This window comes from Sinohyriopsis cumingii, chromosome 8, assembly GCF_028554795.1.
Source record: "Sinohyriopsis cumingii isolate HCF-2022 chromosome 8, ASM2855479v2, whole genome shotgun sequence".
NCBI classification, from domain to species: Eukaryota; Metazoa; Mollusca; class Bivalvia; order Unionida; family Unionidae; genus Sinohyriopsis; species Sinohyriopsis cumingii.
The window spans coordinates 55,755,606-55,772,873 of NC_142968.1; the positions used below are offsets into that span (position 1 = coordinate 55,755,606).

The 17,268-nt window shown below is 33.4% G+C and overlaps 1 protein-coding gene across 1 annotated transcript; it reads left to right on the forward strand.

Annotated features, from left to right (window-relative positions):
- Window positions 1-4,653: 4,653 nt before the first annotated feature.
- On the forward strand, window positions 4,654-15,342 carry LOC149793566 (uncharacterized). The gene is made up of 7 exons (XM_089966425.1): window positions 4,654-4,732; window positions 4,930-5,244; window positions 7,475-7,744; window positions 10,281-10,307; window positions 11,378-11,467; window positions 13,286-13,797; window positions 14,617-15,342. Exons 1-7 carry the CDS (start codon window positions 4,663-4,665, stop codon window positions 14,653-14,655), a joined length of 1,323 nt encoding a protein of 440 aa, XP_089822551.1. The 5' UTR covers window positions 4,654-4,662; the 3' UTR covers window positions 14,656-15,342.
- The last annotated feature ends 1,926 nt before the right edge of the window (window positions 15,343-17,268 follow it).

Sequence of the window (17,268 nt, forward strand, 5' to 3'; positions counted from 1 at the left end):
TCATTGTTTCCGTATTTCTATATCACGGTGTCAACTCATTGTTCGGAAATATTCATGTCATTTCGGGGGAAATCAAATGTTTCGAGAAGACGTCTACTTTCATAGTAAAAATAATGAGTTGTACTAATCATGTTGGAATAATGAGATCGATTTACAATCAACATTTCATTTTCAAGAAATAATAATAAATTAATGAAATTATATCAATTGCACACTTACAAGCATTTGAAAAAGCGCGACTATTTGAAAGCAACTGTGTTCTTGAGTAAATTAGAGAGAGAGAGAAAGTTGTGCATGCTGAGTAAAATCAATAAATAAATACCACATACACGAACGATGCACGTATATAATGGTTTTGTTTGTTTCGACTTTATTTGGTCGCACAAACAATTACGAAATTTATTACTCCAGTTAAATGAGAGATATTGGCCTGAGCTTATTGAAACATATACAAACTAAATACACAAATGCTTATACACACAACTAATGTAGGTAGATGATGGGAAAGCAGTTTTAATTTATTATGCACCTGGAAGAAAACCACCACGAGGGATAGATTAGTAATATGTAATAGTCTTTTAAATAAGAGAAGGATATATTAGTGTCGGCGGTATGAAATAAATACAAAGCACACACAAACACAAAGGCGCACAGGCATATACAGCTGATGTAGGTAGCTATCAGAATAGGCAGTTTCGATTTCACGAGCGCTAAGATCAATCACACAATTAAAATGAGTAATTATATGAGACAAGAAGTATATAAGTTTTCCATTTCATTTTCGTTACTATCTCGAACTTAATGTTAAGCACATAACACTACAGACGTATTAACTTTTCGAAATATTATCATCATCAAGCAACTGTTAAAATATTAGTGCCTTGCTCCGCCAAATGACTGCAGATTTGCATAATTGCAGGCATTGAGATATTTCGTTTTGTCAATACGGTAGCTGACACAGTATTACTATTGTATTTTTGTCAATTTTCTGTTTTATTTTATGATCTTGTATTATCATGAATTTGTTTATTCTGATGTAATCTCTTTTTAAAGAGGAAATAAAGTCAGTCAGTCAGTCAGTCAGTCAGTCATACATACAAACATACATATAGAGTTTCACATATGGGATGATGGTATTTTGATTCTTTCTTTCGTTCCCGGTCTTACACAGAACTCAACATTTACATTTTATTTAACAATGTCAACATCGATTTGGTGTCATCGCTCTCACATACGAATCTATTTCATCAGTCTCTTTAGTAACCAAAAGAAAAACAGTTCCACCTCGATCACGTCACAAGTTTGGTGGCAGCGGCTGCACATAGATTTGACATTCAAGAAACCATTGAGAACCAAATCACATATAATTTTCTTGGTGTTTTTATGAGTATACAACTGCAGCAATAACTACGCCAGCTATCAAGTAATACAATCCCAATGTGAGTTGTAGCATCCAACTAAATCACGATTAGAAGGCCTGCAAAACAGTTCTGACGACCCGAAATTAATTAGTTCGCTAGAAGTACGGTACTCGCAGTAGCCACGCCATTTATTCGTGTTTCTGCATTGTGCTTGTTTTTAAATTATTTTGTACGCTTTCAAGCTGTTTACCCATGTTCAGTTCTACCTGGATCGTTTACCTTTCGTGAAGTTACCTTCTCTGTTGTCTTAGTAACCTTTACCTTTTCTTCAGTTTTGTTCTCAAGAACTTGCTGGAATTCTTCGGTTTATTTTGTACGTCAGTTGCAATTTTCCTAAATAGCTATTGAAGTTATTTTGAGGTCATCTTCACGTTAATTTCAAGTCGCATTTACGTTAGTTTCAAGTTAGATCTATTTTAAACAGTTACTGGCCTTTTAAAGTAACTAAATCCCTCCTTACCCCAAACCTCTCCTTGTGCTAATACTGATACAACTCCAAGTGATGTTACTCCTGATACAACTTCTGCTCCTAGTGCTGATACAACTACAAGAGAAGTTTTTCCTGATACAACTCCTCTTTCTAGTGCAGATGCAACTACAAGTGATTTTTTTCCTGATTTCCTGATCAAGTCTCCTGGTCCAAGTGCTGATACAACTATAAGTGATGCTATTCCTGATAAAGATTACTGGTCCTAGTACACCCATTCAGAAACCATTTATTGATCACCGAATGAACAGAACCTTTGCTGAACATAATATTAAGTGAAGAAGAGTATAAGTTACAAAAAACACATTTTAAAATTAGAAATGAAAAATTGTATTACAAAGAACTTCCTAAACCCTTTTCGACTTTCTGTTGGAACCCCCATTCCAACAGGATAAAAAAGAAATGAAAACAAATGTAGTCAGAAATTTGTTTTGTAAAATATTGATTCTACGAATCATATTAAAAAATGTGAACGTTCACCCATAAAAAGCTTTGACTAGAGAAATAAATATTCCTAGCTTGTTTACTGATCTAGGGTCATAAAAATTAAGTGACTATGTAACTACAGGTGATATTGTAAATTCAGAAATATAATCAGTGAAAACAGATCTTGACATACTTGACGACAATTCAACAAAAATGAAAATTTATTAGGAAGTTAAAAGTCACGGAGCACAAATATGAAAATTTTAACAGGAAGTAACTTAAAAAATATTAATAACATCGAATAACTCAATACTAGTAAAGTTACCATTAAGAGAAAGGAAAAAATGATTGTTCAAAGAAAAACGTGCTCTTGTTTCTACAGTTATTGGTATTATCTTGGCCTAGCTGTAACATTATTTCGAAAAGTATTATCAGTCTTTAGCGTTGGCCGTGGTAGTGACGGTTAAAGTGGTTGCATAAACTGGCCTGGGCTTACATTGTTTGCTCGTTCCTTTCGTAATCAAGGTATGCCAGCCTTCTTATATCTGGACCATTTTTGGTGCATTTTCTTTTCTCTTTCAATCTTAAAGAATTTTACGTTGTATGTATATAATGTTTATTGTATTATACAATGTGTCTACCTGCTGAATGAAACGTTTAAAATTTAATTGTTTTGAAAACCCAGTTTTAGAAAGCGTCAAATAAACTAAAATATTTAGCTGAAAGCCGTCGACTGTCCTATATTACGAAGAATAGTCTTTGCAACACACTGTTAACATTTGACATAATAGTTAATAAGTATGAGATTTATAGGTTACTGCATTTGTATAGGAAAATATGAACGAATTTTCGGAATGACTACTGCACGAACTTGTGAATGCAGTATATCCTTCCGACAAAACGAGTTCATATTTTCTCATATAAAAGCAGTAACCTTTTTATTATATGCTCATTTTTTTATTCTACCTAAGGTTTAATTACATAAGCAAAAGACACTACAAGAAAACAAGAATGAATGAATGCCGTATTCCAAACTAAATACACAAGCGCAGATTTGACATTGCAAAATGACATCATTATTAATGCGCACATAGCTCCGCCCAGATAAATTTGAACTTAGTCGCGCGGTCGACATAACTTTCGAAAGAAAATTGCGTGTCTAGCTAAAATTGAAATTTGGAGTCATATTGTGAATGAATGCGCATTGCAACGACTTTTCCATTTGATCTGGAGTGAATATATTTTGGTATTTTCTTTCGATTCGACGAAAGTTTGTGATTTTGGACTGGATTCATCTGTGCAAATTATACATGAAATAACTTACATCGGATTGAAGTGGCGCGGGAGAAGCGTATTTACGTCTGCAAATGTGTTTCTGTTTCTGTCATTGAATGTTTGAAATCATAACGTGGGAAAATATGAAGTCTTTCAATTGCAATTTTGAAAAAGACGCTATGGAATTTAATGTGTATTTCATTTTGAGTGCGGTGAGGAGGATGCAATTGCACTTAGCATATAAATTACAGCACACTTTCGAAATGTGTAATCCAGATTGAAAACCTATGACATGGCTCATGTAATTCGGATTTGCAGAATTAAGAAAAAACATTTTGAGGAAATTCAGGATGTAAAACTGTAAGTATATTTTATTTTGCCATTCTTATCACCAGATAAAGAATACAGTATATTCATTGTCAGTTGTATCTTATTTGTAAGGACATGATCGTCCGTCTTTTACATAATGTAGCTAGCGTAAATCTGTAACATTGTATCAACGCGGAATGTGCCAAAACAGCTGGGGTTTTTTTTTGGGGGGGGGGGGGTTGTGCAGTCTACGAAACATGTTTTAGTTCATTCAGAAACAAATTTGAATAACCACAACGTAAAGAGCTTCTTACGCGAGTGTATATGATTTGTTTACAAATCAAAAGTGCTGGTGTCTGCGTCATTGCTTGTATACAATAGAACGTAGTTCCTTTATTCACGTGAATGCTATATGTGTATTATCGCGCGCGTTCAGTATCGGGGCATACTGAACGATTCCGACAAAGTTAACCGGGAAAAAAATGAGCATATAATAAAGTGCCTAACCAGATATAATGTCTTTTATATTTTAAGGATATCACCTTTATCTACTTGCATGTTATTGCTAGCATGTCAAAAATAAGACAACAGTTTGCTTCTTTGTCTCGCTATGGTCGGAAGAGTCATGTTTCCCGGAATCATTTCCGGGGCAGAGTTTCATATCGACCTCTGTTCAGAATGAGGAAACTATATCAAAATGTACTTTAAATCATGCTTCTATTCAGTGGATATGCCACTGAGAAAATGCACCACATGCGGATAATGACTCTAGGCATATACATTGCTTCTATGACAGCGCAACATCTATGCAGTGGTAAGTATATAGACCATAGCTACACTTGTATGCCTCAACATATGACTGATTCAGAAATTGAACTAATTTGGTTGTCTTTGTTTTGTAAGAATAAATCTCAGATCTTTTGTATAGTTCTCGAATAGTATAATAACACCATTTAAAATTCTGAAAGTAGATTAGAAAAAAATGTAATTGGAATACACATATATCTTCAGATAATACGGTATATGCCATCGCTGGATGCAATGCAACATTGGAATGGAAACTGAGTTACATGAAGGAAGAGGCTCACACCATGTCAATAACAATAGTCGACACCAGAGGGACCATAATTGCTCAGGTGTTGGATAGCGGATGTGAAGATGTGAACAATACCGCTGTACTTTGTGACAAAATGCATCGTGCGAATGAATACGTCTTATCCTTGAGTTTGCTTAACATAACACAGGCACGCAGTGAAAACTTTACGGTGATGATAAATAGTATGGGTTTTGGAGAAAGAAATTTCACAAAACAGCTGATAATATTAGGTATTTTGTGAAAAATAGGCAATATTTTTAATGATAAGGTCTATATATATATATATATATATATATATATATATATAGAGAGAGAGAGAGAGAGAGAGAGAGAGAGAGAGAGAGGTAGAGAGTCAGAGAGTCGAAAATAAATCCGCTGATAATGTATATTTTTTTGTTTTTCTAACAAATCCTGATCATCAAGAATTGTAAATAAATGTTTTATCTTTATTTTTAAATTTCTTAAACGAGTTCATTAGCAGCAGTACAATCGTAATTATATCATTTTACTTTGCCCCTATATTAAATAAGAAATGGTTGACATGTGTCCAATATTTCAATATTCATTGTATTGTTTGTGTATTCTACACAATTACTTATCGACACTGAATGGTTCCTGATAGACTACCATCAAAAAGGTATAACTAGAATGATGATAAAAAGATGGACAATTCATTTTCATCTTAAATATTGTCAGGGATGATATTTTTTCTCTAGTGGTCTCCTCCCAGAAAGAATCGAACTGCCTATTGAACATGGTTTACAATTTCTTGCAATACGTCCGATCAATACAACATAATGTTTGATTTTAACTTTTCTGCGCGAAACATGAATACGAATGAGCTTTTTTTTAAGGGTATTCAGAGCTTGTATTGTTTAACTGACTGAGTGTGTGTGAAAGAGTGATGTGAACACAAGGGAATAATTTATCAGTATATAACAAAAGTTCCTGAGGCACAAAAATTAATAAAATTATATAATTCTCTTCCTAAATCTTGATTTGTCTTATATGCATGCACAAGATAATAGCGTAATATTAGAGAAATCATTACAAAAGACGGGTATATCTAAGTCGGTGTAGAAATTATCTGAAACATCGTGTTAATGGACATACACATAACTAAATTATCCTGTTAATAGATATACACTTACCTAAATCATCATGTTAATTGATATACACATACCTAAATCATCCTGTTAATGGACATACACGCATGCATGAAGATAGCCCTTAAAGCTTACTGTTATTATTTCAACATTTTTGGGATAAGGAAATACAATTGCATATTAGTTCGATATTATGTTCATTATTCACAACAGGTACAAGTGGTTATTGATGGTGTTTATTTTATTTTTATATTCCTTACCATCAACAATTTCATACAATTAATTTTCTGTGTAAAAAATGAATAAATGTTATTCGTATGTGCAAACATTATAAGTTGTTATGCGGCCGTTGTTTTGAATATAGACGAATCACAACTGATACGCATTTCATCTGCTCAGTCATATTAAACAGCGGATTATCATTATTTATTATTAGTATTATTATCAGTAGTAGTATTAGTAGTAGTAGTTATGTTCATCTGTAATAATTAGGGTGTATTGCTGAAATATTTATTGGACTTTTGTTGTGTTGCAAAGAAAGATTTGACATTTTATAGTTAACAAGTTATCACAACCTAACATTGCCTTTCGAAGCAATTAATGCCAGCCAAACGAACACTCAATTCAAATAACTCAGCTTGACTTTAGTAGTCCACTTATAAAATACTCATCTGTAGATCCCAGGTGCGTGGACATGCAACACTTGATTTTAGTCTCAGGTTCCTGAGTATAGTACCAATACAAATGTGACTTGTGCCTTCAGTGCCATGTTAAAGAGATGATTAAAATACTAGTTTGCCTCTAATACATTTGCATATTTCTCCAAATATGTTTTCATTTCATCTAATTTTGTGCTTCAGAAATCCACCCAAGTCGACTTTGCATAAACCAATGAATCTATCTTTAGATTAAAATTTGAGAATTTGTTTTCCATTGGCGACTGTAATTGCTATGCTCGTCCTTAAAAAATATAATATCTTGTTGCAATGTGTATTTAAATTCTGATTGTTATCAAAGAAAGAGATGTGACTATTTGGATAAGTAACAGGATACTACAAAATTAAACTAATCCTTGTGAAACAAAGAATGCGAGCAATGTCACCATGAAATTGAGAACACTTATTTTGACTTTAGTAATCAATCTGTAAAATACTCATCAGCAGATTCCTTGTCCTTTCACATGCAAAGTAAAACTTTACTCTCATGCGGATAATTTTTGTTTTGTACCAGTCACAAAATCTCACCTGCGTCTTCAGTGCACTTTAACGAAATGATGATAATATTATTTTAGCTCCTAATAATTTGGGTATTTCTCCTAAATTGTTTAATTTAATTTCATTTAATATTCTTTCAGACACGCCGCAAATTATGAAAACCCCAAAGCCGTCCTTGCATGAGCCGATGAATCTATCATGTACCATTGCCGGGAATCTCGTGGGAGCTAAGTACAGGTGGAAGATAAATGGGTCATATTTAAATTGTACGGGACGCATATGTGCCAGATCATCTGTCTTGACTATTGAAAATTTAAGGATGGAAGACAAATTAAACATGTTTTCATGTGAAGTATGTACAGACTGCAGTTGTTGTGTAGAAAGTGCAGCTTACACACCAGACCCATACCGTAAGTAGTTTTCAGCCTTTGCATGGTAAAAAAATATTGTATTTAAGGTTGAAGAGATTTTTGCTCTGTGATATAAATATTCTAAAGATTTTCTTTTCGAGATCATGATTCTTCAAATACGGAATGGACACAGGGTACGATACACAGTATAATTATGGATCTTTTGTGGAAACACGCCTACTTATTATTGACTTTTTTAGGTATTAATATACCATATCACCGTTTATGTAAGCCTGACCATACTAATTAGCAATTTAATCGACATGTGACCTCACTATTTAATAGTTTGTCACTGTATTTCACCAAATGAAACATAACCCCTTGTTAAATATATGGAATCTAAAGGATACAATTACAAACTTGCAACATATATGACCACAATCAAATAATTTTAAAAATATGTTAATAGGTGGCTCAGTTTGTTCAAAGTTCATTTGTTTGTGAACTGAAAATATTTACTAAATTACTAAGAAACCATTTTTCAAATCTGCAGACAGCTGTTTTTCTTCAAATCTGCAGACAACTAAGTTAGAATTACAGTAAGAACAAATTATCAGCACAATTACATTTCAGTGTCGTGATAAACAAGATTCTTTGGCTTAGGAATTAAACTAGTTAACAACTCAAATAATGCATCCATCTCTTCCATCAAGATCAGCAATAGACGTCTTCTCTGACAGTATGCATACACTTTCTGACTCTACTACATCTGCAGTGTTCACTACCAGAGTAGATGATGGCAATCATTAAACAGCAGGTGATCATCATAATCCGTACTTCATTGATCCCGGTAGTGCACGCACAGTAGTTCAAATCTTAACAACAACAACTTTGCGAACTACGACACCATATAATAAATAAAGAACAGCATAACCATACCGAAACAGAGATATGAGTATCATTAAAACACACAACAACGTACAGGTCAACAACCAATATGACACAGTTTACTGTGTAGTGCAGTGCTAGGAAGAGAAGAAATATGATTAGGTAAACCCCGTGTATTTTCTGGTCGAACTGAGTTTGTCTGACTTTTTAACATGAAACGGTGTAATTTTGAGTAGGTTGGAACTGTAGTAAAATGCCGCCTATTACAACACTAAATCTATCATGAACAAGCACTACCCTCCTGGCCTATTTCACTGCAAGCTGGCATCTAGGATTGCAAATTTACCCCATATTTGCTTAAAATTATTAGGAGTTTCCAGAAATGTACACTGTCTGTTTATGAGAATAAAGAAGTTTGATACGTCTACATTGTCGAAATGCATACTAAAGAATTTGTAAGCATGTAATTGTATTTTAATTATGTGTTTAATGTGCATATCCATCAGTGTGTTTGGTATATGTAATTATGCTTTTTCCTACCTAGTAGATTGACTTGGTATCAAATAAGTAAGTCGATGGTCATGTAGTCAAATAAAGAATATAAATAAATACACTTCTAATTCCATACATTCTCCATATGATAACAACGAATATAAAAGACCGGTTTGTAACCCAAAAAGAGTATGTCTAAGAATAAAACATCTGCTGAGATATTGTGCAATAAATCAAAAGTTTCCAATACGTCATAAAGGTCAGGTTGCATGACGAATTGAATCTCAAGGAAGGTCTAATAATTTACCTTGACTTAAATGTTTCTAAAGCTGGTTAATTTGGCATGTGCAAGTTGCAGTATCCGTTTCAGTAGCGTTTCTATTTGTGATTATTTCAGTTGTTGATGTATGGATTAACGCCATTTTTCAGCACACGATAGGCTATACATGGCGGCCAGTATTAATGGTGGAGGAAGAACCCGGGAAAACCCCGGAAAGAACCACCGACCCACGAGAAGCTACTGGCAAGCTTTCTCAAATACCCACATTAGCCGAATCCGAGACTCGAACCCACGCAGACAGAGGTGAGATGGCAGTGATCCATAACGGACAGCGCTTTAGACCACTCGGCCACTCGGGGCCCCTGATTATTGCAGTAATATACTTAGCATTGTGCGCCCTCGAAATGAAAATTTAATTAAAAATACAACGTCATCAGACATCCTTGAAGAACCAAGATGACATAACCTTTGCTACAAGAAATATCTATGAAAGAGCGATAACAGCAAAAAATAAATAAATCTGGCAGTTTGTAAGGATAGATAAAACATTTGCAATTATCTATCTATCTATCTATTTCTCTCCCTCTATATATATATACATATATATATATATATATATATATATATATATATATATATATATATATATATATATATATATATATATATATATATACACACACACACAGAAGATGAAAAGAACGAGATGCACTGAGGCAGTGTTGGGTTTAAGGTGATGCAAAAATATAATATGATGATACCGTCCATATTTGTACATTATGGAATCTTGCAGTTCTTTTGAGATATTCGTGTAAGTTATGAATCAATATGAAGGAAGTATATATATATATATGCACCTGTTTTGACTATAATTAATTGTCTGATTGATTTTGAGTTTTTTATATCATATTATTATGCACTTCGATTTACTTTCAGTTTTCGGCAACACAGAAGACAGTAAAGGTAAATAGTTTCAGAAACGTCTGACACTAGATATGACAAGTGCTATTTGTGGCATATCAGCAGAAGTTTCATTATAACAAGTGCACTGCGACTCGACATATCTGAAATGCTTGGCAATACATATCTTTTTATTTAGTGAGAATAATGTATCTTTAACAAAAATCGAATTTTGTCACATAATTCTTAGTATATGAACACTATAAGTTTTCAAGTGTTCATACTGCTCTAATATTGCCAGAAAATGCACAAAATTAACTGAACGAACAAGTGTCTACTAAATACGTTTTCGCCAAACGGCATCCGTTGCCGCTACAAGAAGTACTAGTACTTCATAAAATTATGATGTCATCCATTTTCCTTCATTATGGCTTCGTTTAACTCTTCTGAGATATTCGTGTACATCATGAATGAATTTATGAAAGAAGTTTTAAAATAAACAAAGGAGCATATATTTATTTAATCTCTGATTTTTCTCTTTATAGCAAGAGAGTTTAGTAACTGATATTAATTAGAAATTAGATTATCTAAAATATGTTATAGTACATGTAATGTTTTATGTCTCGAATAGCCTTATGGTTTTTGTTCTAGCCAACTCGCATCCTAATTGGCCACTGGAAAAATCACTCGTTGGTGCTATATCCAGACAGCATACACGTAATAATTAGTTTATACCTTACGCGGTGATTTCACTGAATAGCAGATGAAAACAAGAATATATGCTGACACCATTTTTAAGATTCACATATGTATCTATGTTAAAGTGAATTGCATGTTCAAGGATTTCATCATCATTTAATGTGACTATTTGTATAGAAATTAATTTGCTTTAAAATGATCCATTTGCAGAGAACTAAGTATAACCATCACGTGATAAGCACTTATTGAGCAAATGTGTCGCAGATTAATATGTCCGAACGTAATAAGAACAGTTTTGCTATACATACATGTTAATTCACAGAGCCTCCATTAAAATATGGATGCTATGATTCGTAATGCACCAAAATTGTTTTGATATGATTTCCAGTGTTTCAAGAGCAACCACATCGAACAATGTCTATGTCCTCTTTTAGGTGTCCAGCAAGTTCCTCTTGGAATAGGATTAGTTTTAGGGGCTCTCTTCTTGGTCATGGTTGGATTTTCAATTTTATTCAAACTTAGAGGTAAATAGACATTTTTATATTTGTTTTCGAGTATTACTCTACTATTAAATCAAACATGTGTTATTGTTTACAATGTTTACAAACTTTGAAATATTAAGGAAAATGAGGTGTTGTAACAATGATAAACAGGTATGTGTCTTTAAGCATTGATAGTTTATGGGAAAATAATAACCCTCTAAACGTTCATTAAATGTAAGAATTTCCAACAATTCAGGGCAATCCTACAAGTTCTTTGTCAGCACTATGGCCAGGACCTCTTATTATCTCGATTGATGATTATGTGAATGCATTCAGCAGTCTTCATTTTTGGCTACAGAACTTGCACAACATTTCTTGTTCGGAATGTAAACATGTCATTTATTACGAAAGGTTGGACAATTTCCTCCACATTTATTGAGAACTTTTTTAAAATAAAATAGAAAAGCATTCAATCATTTGAGTTTTGGACAGACTCTCGTGCTTTAAAAGTATGAAGATACACAGGCTCGGAGTTGATTAAACAACTAAAAATATTTGCAGGAACCTAATGTCGCAGAATAGAAACTGAGTAGGTTTTTGGATTAAATGAATAGGACAAATACAATATGTGAAAGATGGAAATTTATGAAATGAATTGATAAAGAAAAATATATGGTGTAAAAATACAATAATTCTCTCACGCTCTCAACATACGATTGACCCAATCACTCTACACAAACATTCACACACTGAAAATAAACCAAAAATATGAATGCAATATGAAATACAGATCCAAGAAACTTCATGGACTGCAGATACGTTTCAAACAGTATTATACACTAGAAGAGAGATACACATAATCTCAAGTATGACTCCGATTAAGATTCAAAATAATCTTATGATATTCAAATGTGTTTCAAATAATGTCATAACCTATAAGAAAGATTGACATAATCTCTTGGAACACAACTCAGATTCAAAATAATTTTATGAACAACAATTGAACCAAACGTATGCTTCTAGACCCCTTGTACATTCGCACGATTTCTTGGGTTGGCCAACACTCTTATCGGCCACTCGCACCCTTTATGGATCCACCACATGTATACACGCACAGACAGCACAAAGTCCCTTTTTGCATTAGCTACGTCTACGTCCGTGGCTCAGACATACATACATACATACATACATACGCATCGACAGAACGCAGCCTTAAATACTCGGGAAACTCCAGACAGCTATAAACAGCTTCAATTAGCTTTAGACACCTCTAGTCAAATCTAGTCAGCTCTAGTCATAGTCACAGTCACACTCAGCTACAATAAAATCAAACTGGTCATAATAATAGTTTCTGTAAAATCTCTAGGTATATGCTAATACATTGAACTCTAATAGTGACTTGTATTTCAAAGTTCAAATCTGCGTTGTAATAAATGCATTATTACGCGATAAGACATTACAAACCGAATAAGCTTCGCATATAAATGAAATATAAATTTAACACTTACACCTGTGACTGGAGAACAAAGGAGAGCGTACACTCATTGACGTGATCCAAAACGACCGGTGTCGGCTTAGAAATTGATCTTACTTAAATCCATAGGAGAGTGAGCGATAGTCAGGGTAAAATACCCGTGCATATGATGTTATTAAAGTCCCTCGTCGCAAGTAATTTCCGGCGAGGTACATGTTAATACAGTCGCTTACCTAGAAAAACACCTATTCACCCTAGATAAAGTTGTACGCCTGTACAATGAAAAATAGTCAAATAGTTATAAGGCAAAACCAAGTTATTTTTTGCCTAATTCTGTGACACTAAGTTAATTTATTTTGTTCTGGTTAAATGTTTAATTTTTATAGGATCTCTAACGATGCATCGGTCATGTGCAGGACAAGTAAATAACGAAGCCTGTCAAGACGTCTTACGTTTTGAAAAGCAGAACAGGCCCCTCCCCATCCTACCAATGCACGAAAATTCACACAGAAGTACTATGAGATCAAAGTTTCCCAGTATACAAAGAAAATCCAGAAGCTTGCATAAACTATTTGGCCATAGCCATGACGTTTGGATTCCAGTTCGGAAAACATTATCTTTGCAAACTTTAATTCAATTATCACAAAAAATTGGACGACGTGCAAGTAGGGGTGACTCTGTGGTCAGCTTGTATAGTTTCAAGCCAAGCAGTTGGTCCAGTGTGGAAAGGCATGCTAATTGGACGACACTGGAGGAAATGCATTTAAAAGTTTTAAAAGGCAAGGAAGTAAGTAGTGTTGAGCTGTCTACTGGCTCAGACTTTCCAAGCTTAAACATCACTCGACATGGATGTTTGTCTCAGGATCCCCAGGAGGACCTATACAATACCATAGATGAGGTAACACGTCTCAAACTTCTGTTGCTCACTTTCTATGTTCGTCCATGTGGAAAATAAAATTGAAAGGAAATAATTCTCTTGGTAGAGAGCTACAAAATGAATATCTTTCCAAAAGCAACATTTACCAAAGCAAACAGCTGACTGTATAGGAACGTGTTTAATCTGGTTTTATTCGGTGACATTTAAAACATATTTGATTTATTCTACATTCTTTACAAGTTCTAATAAAACAGTTTAGTTATGTTAAAAGGAGCATGGTGGCGTTGAAGAATTTCTTAATTGAAGTATCACATGTGTTTTTAGAAATTGACATAAAACTGAATGGCAAACCACTAACGATAATGATCTTTGTGATCTTACGCGGGAAATGATGTGCAAATATAATGCATTTATCACTGATGAAACCCATAATTTTGTATCGGAATATAGTTTGTTATGTGAATGCCTCTTATAGTAGTATTATTTGGTTATTTTGATTATTCATGTGATGCCCACCTTCACGATTAGTTTTTAATGTTTTCAAAATGTGTGCATTTATTTGCTTTTTTCAATTATATAGTAACAGATGTAATATGGGCTCTACAGTGCATTCATATGTTACAAATGTACTTGCGAAACTGCCACATTGCATATTCTTCTTCTTTTACATGTGTGTTTGTGTGTGTGATTCAAGCAGCCATGTAACTGATGATCCGTTTTGCGATTATAAAGACCTGTAACTTACCATTAACCACGTTAAGATTCTTATTTAAATTGATACCTTATATTTTGTTTTATGTACAGTTCTGATACAACAAATTGTTCATCTTGTTCCCATAGGCTGCTTTTCTAGTCTACGATTACGCTTTCCAACATTGAAAATAGAGAAAAGATACAGGTGGTCTGCAAGAACGGTGGTGCTGGAAACTATGGGCATGAGTATGCTAATTTGCCCGGACTGTCAAAGAGGGAAAATGTCATTTGTGGTGGAAATGAGACTCGTTTACTCACAGCGGATGAAAACTATGACCAGAGATAATTGATCACGTGATCACAAATTGCGAATAATTACCACATAACTATCTCCATATATTTAGAAATTAAAAATATACTGTATTGTGTTACTAATTAATGGCAAAACAGTTTCCTAAATATTTTTACAGTTAATTAACAAGAAGATATTTCATTCTTTATATGATGAGTGTAGCATACATTATATGTGTCTTTATTCTCTGATTTTTATAGTTCGTCATATTTTTTTTTTATCTTCCCCTCATCGTTTATTAATGTGGCAATAATATAACATGCTTATTCTTAGTGTAAAGTTCGAATACCATTATTTGTACTAAACTTTAAAAATTATATGCTTGTGTAATATTAGATAGTAAATGTTGTATACGTCTCATAGCACTAATATAATGGTTCCGGGGCATCAATTTCCTTGCAGTATTCTAGTTTCTACCATATATTCATTGCCTGTGATACTCCATATATTATATACAGTACATTGTTAATATATTTCGAGAACTGCCTTTGTATACTGAAATAAACGCATACATCCAAAAAGAGTTATTTAGGTCTTTATGCACTGTTGTGGCAAAATGAAGTGAATGAACATAAATTGACAAAATGGGAAAACAGCTTCTGGACGAAACTTTCCTATTCTGAATCAAATCTACATTTCAATTTGGTAAAGCAGTTATATGTGTTTATAAAGGTATCTTTATGATTTTGATTTCTTTATATAAGTCCTTTTTTTTAAATTGTCTTTACAAGATACACGATACAAGATCCAAGTCACTTTATGTAACATAAACCACTAGCTAGAGACGAGCTATTTTACCAAAGCATAAATGGCACTATTACGGAAACATTAAAAGACCGACACATAAATATACTTATTTATGATAGATGTTGAATGTACAAGATACCGACATACATGAATTTACAGATTTTTAAAAATTCAACAAAATCAACCCGTCCGAAGATAAACACATAATACATCAATCAGGAATATATTTAAGTATTTATAAATCAGGTGGTTAGAAATAACAATGTTGTTGGTAAAATTCTTGGGTAAACGACAAATTTATACTTGAAAAGTCATCAGATGTGATTTCCAAAACTTAATTTAAAAATTAAAATCGTTTTTTTTATTAACAAACATAAAAAAGACAGCGAGGGATCCGAATTGGAACCAAATGAAAGAATAACTTGATAAACACACGTCGGATTGATACTGATAGCTAAATTATAAATACAAAGAAATTTCACTTGCTGGATTTGAATCAGCTTGCTGAATTCTTTGCAGTCAGACGTTTATAACAGTCATTGGTTGTTTCAGATTCGGTGGCTGTGTCGACTCATATTTTAAATAAAGCTCACCATAACATTTTTTTAAAAACCTTAAATATGATCAAACTATTTAAATATTCTTATTTGACAATTACATGATAAAGTTGTCTTGTAATTTTGTTAATAAGTTTACATGATATTCTATTAAGATATAAAGTTGAACGATTTTGATTTCATAACAGAATGTCCAATGATCTATTAATATGATCATGAAGCAATTTTAGTGCACCAAACTGTAATTTATTTCCAGAGTGTGTTTGCAGCAGGAATGCCAACTAAGGAAAAATTATAATTTGATCAAAAAAGGAATTGTAAACCATGAACTTAATATTGGAGAATACATATAGTTTGGGTTTGAGATTGAAACGTATTAAGACATTGAATTGTTGTGCGATTTTGTCATAGTTTAGATATGTGACGGCTCAAATATACGTTAGAATCTTTATCTAATCAAACTAAATTTTACAATATCCAAACTGGACATATCATCGTCTTCTTGTGTGGAATTAGGTATGTTTAAGAGGTATTGTCAAAACCAAGGGCAGCTAACTCCTAAAATTATGTTTCACACATTAAAAGGCGTCATCAAGTCAGAGAGGATCTCGCAATAATTTTGCAAAACAGATTTGAGCATATTTTGCATCTCCATGATTTTGAATGTGTTTCCATCCTCAGCGTAATGACGCAGCCCTGTTTGTTCTGTGATATAGAATATATCATATTTAATGATATTTAAATTTGAGGGGTTTTTGTAATGGGTCTTGCTGTATTCTTTTGGGGATTATATCGAAGTTACTATGTGAAGTTCCAAGTTTCGCACATTGCTTTCAGCTAGGCAAGTAGTTTGCGGATAGTGTAGCTGGGTTCCGATCTATGTTACGAGATTTGATATCTTATGTGACGAGGCTGTGCGGAAGACTTCCAAATGTGTTGGGAAAGGTCAATATGGGACCCATTGCATCTAGTGTTCCAATGATCCTTCAATAGCCTTAAGCTGAACCGAACGGTAGATAAGAAGTTATGAAATATATTGCCAAAGTCAGATAAAAGCAATAGAAGCCTTTTAAAACTGTTAAAAGTGTAAGGTGAAATATTAACTGGTATTTACGTTGCATGATACTGAAATGTAATATTTTG